At 33.2% G+C, this 2,731-nt stretch overlaps 1 protein-coding gene across 1 annotated transcript; it reads left to right on the forward strand.

The window, feature by feature from the left end:
- Positions 1 to 1,329: 1,329 nt before the first annotated feature.
- On the forward strand, positions 1,330 to 1,893 carry LOC110900783 (cell wall / vacuolar inhibitor of fructosidase 1). Its single transcript, XM_022147649.1, has one exon. It carries the CDS (start codon positions 1,330 to 1,332, stop codon positions 1,891 to 1,893), a length of 564 nt encoding a protein of 187 aa, XP_022003341.1.
- The last annotated feature ends 838 nt before the right edge of the window (positions 1,894 to 2,731 follow it).

Below are 2,731 nucleotides of genomic sequence, written 5' to 3' on the forward strand. Positions count from 1 at the left end.
CCAGGGGCTCTGCCCCTTGGACCCCGCCAGGGGCTGCCGCCCCTGGGACCCCGCTACCAGGGGCTGCCGCCCCCGGACCACCGCAAAGATCGTAAAACGCAATGACTGAATCAAAAACCCAGATCGTGAAAATGAAATTAAAGAATTTCTTACATGGATCGAAGTCGATTTCTTCATCAATTGACGAAATTTGAATGATAGAAACACTTATCAATGCTCGAATCGAACGAATTGAGTGATTATCTCCAAAATCACCGGATTTTACAAGATTTTTTTATGAAATTAAACTGGGTTTTTTTTCAAAAAAAAGCTGAAGAACACGTTGATCGGGTTTTGAATCATTGATTGGTGATCTTTTCCCTATATTATAATTACTATTGATCTTTTCCTATTATAATTAACTTCCTATTTGATCTTTTCTCTATATTATAATTACTATTGTTATATAGTCTTTTGTAAATTTGAAGTGTTACAACTTTACATATATAATTAAAATATATGTGGGTATGTATATTTAAAGGGTTTTATAGATGTAATAACGAAGTTTAAATAAAATAATCCAAGGTGTTTTATAGGTCTAGTATATATGTATAATGGAAACAAACTAGGTGACAGATATATGGCTCAAATATTCTGGTTTATACATAACTTAAAAAAAAAATCAATAAATACGCATTACCCTTTCGTTACATATTGTATCATTTATACAGGCATAGTATAATATACTAGATCAAAGAAGACATTTCTCTCTTGCTGTATATTTCGTTCGTAATGACAATAAATAAAATTTAAGGACAATTACTATTCAGAGTTTGTTTGATTTAAAAATTCAAGGACGTGACTTTTCCATAATCAAAAGTATAGACGTACTTAAACTGTTAATTGTTGATAAAAAGCCTATGACGTTATAGCCTAATGGCACCTTGGAGGTGGGATAAGGCTTAAATACTATTAGGTTCTGGGTTCGATTCCCACAAGGGGGGTTTTCCCAGATTTATTGGGTTTCCCCATGAATTAGTGCATAGGCATTACTGTTTAGTGGAGATGGAAATGATCGGGTGACTCCACTGGTGGCACAACAGTGATTCAATTTTTCGGTTCAAATTATATATATATATATATATATATATATATATATATATATTGACAAAAGTGATAATCAACCAAGTAGGACATTTAATGTTGTCTACAAAGAATATTTTAGAGATTTATAACTTTTATTGTATTAATAGATTTGTAAATTGTAAATATAACGTAATTTTTCATTATTAATACATGTATAAAAACCATCAACTCAGTCCTATAAATAGTAACCAAACACACCAACTTATGGAATCTAGAAACACGAACTTTCTTCGATTCTTGAAGATGAAGATCTCATCTCCACTCACCATTCTCTTTCTTCTTTTCCTTCTTCAACAAACCCTACTTTCAGCCATGGCGGATATACAACTCATAAAAAACACATGCAAGGGTACACCTTCCTCCAGTTTATGCCTCAAGATTCTATTAGCAGACCCCAAGAGCCAAAATGTAGATCTAACAGGGTTAGCACTCATCGGAGTTGATGCAGTCAACAACAAAGGTCTCGAAATCTTAAAGCAGATTGTTGCTCTTAAAGAGTCTAGGCCAGAGTTGGGACCGGCATTGGATCACTGTGCGGAGGTGTATCATGCGGTGGTTGATGCGGATGTGCCGTCGTCTAGGGATGCGTTGAGAAGTGGCGAAGCTATGTTTGCTGAACATGGAATGGCGGATAGCGCGGTGGAGGCCCAGGGGTGTGAGGGAAGTTTCGGTGAGCATGGTAACACGTCTCCAATGACAGAATCAAACAATGCTATGATTGATGTTGCCAACGTAGTTAGGGCCATTGTTCATATTTTGTTACAATAATAATTGAAATGATGGTTATCATTAATGTTTAATAATAATTGAAATGATGGTTAACATTTAACATTTTTGATGTGTTAATTACATTAATATTAATATTAATAATTAATAATTAATAAATTACATTAAATGGGAACAATACATGTAATATAGCACAATATATTATGCAAAATAGATTGGATAAAATGTATATAATACATATAACAGAAATTAATATGATCCAATTCCAAATAGACAAATGTAGTTGTACTTTCGATGATAAACTCACTCGTAAGAGGTTGTGTGTTTTTCTTCAGTCGAATGGAACTAGATTATGGTAGATGTTTGATAATCAGATCGATATGAGAGTTCAGTCTTTTGTTTCATGAAAATATAACTAGTGAGAGTTCTTTTTTAATACGTTCTTGTGTTAATAAGAATGAAGTGGCATGCTCATTTTTATAGTCACATAAGAAATGAAGATGCAAAATTGTTTTGTCATAACTTAAACTAAATGCATTAAGATAATTTTTTTCATGGGTCACAGTAATGATAGAAATTATATAAATAAATACAAAAATAATAAAGATACTCTCCTTACATATATTTGAGAAATTATAGTAATCGTACCGTATACAAGCCGTAACGAAATAACTTATAATACAACATATGTAATTAAATTGGTTCAAATTATGCTCTTCTTCAATAAGAACTTTAACCGTGTCTTCTTATATGGTCCGTTGTGTTTTCATTCCGTAATGTAGGCTTCAACGGGACCTCGAACCACGTCTTCTATACAATAATTTCCCACAAAAAACAAACAAGTGTTGACGGTTGTTTCTGAGGCACGTGTTCAACACGC

This window comes from Helianthus annuus, chromosome 13 (genome assembly GCF_002127325.2).
Source record: "Helianthus annuus cultivar XRQ/B chromosome 13, HanXRQr2.0-SUNRISE, whole genome shotgun sequence".
NCBI lineage: Eukaryota > Viridiplantae > Streptophyta > Magnoliopsida > Asterales > Asteraceae > Helianthus > Helianthus annuus.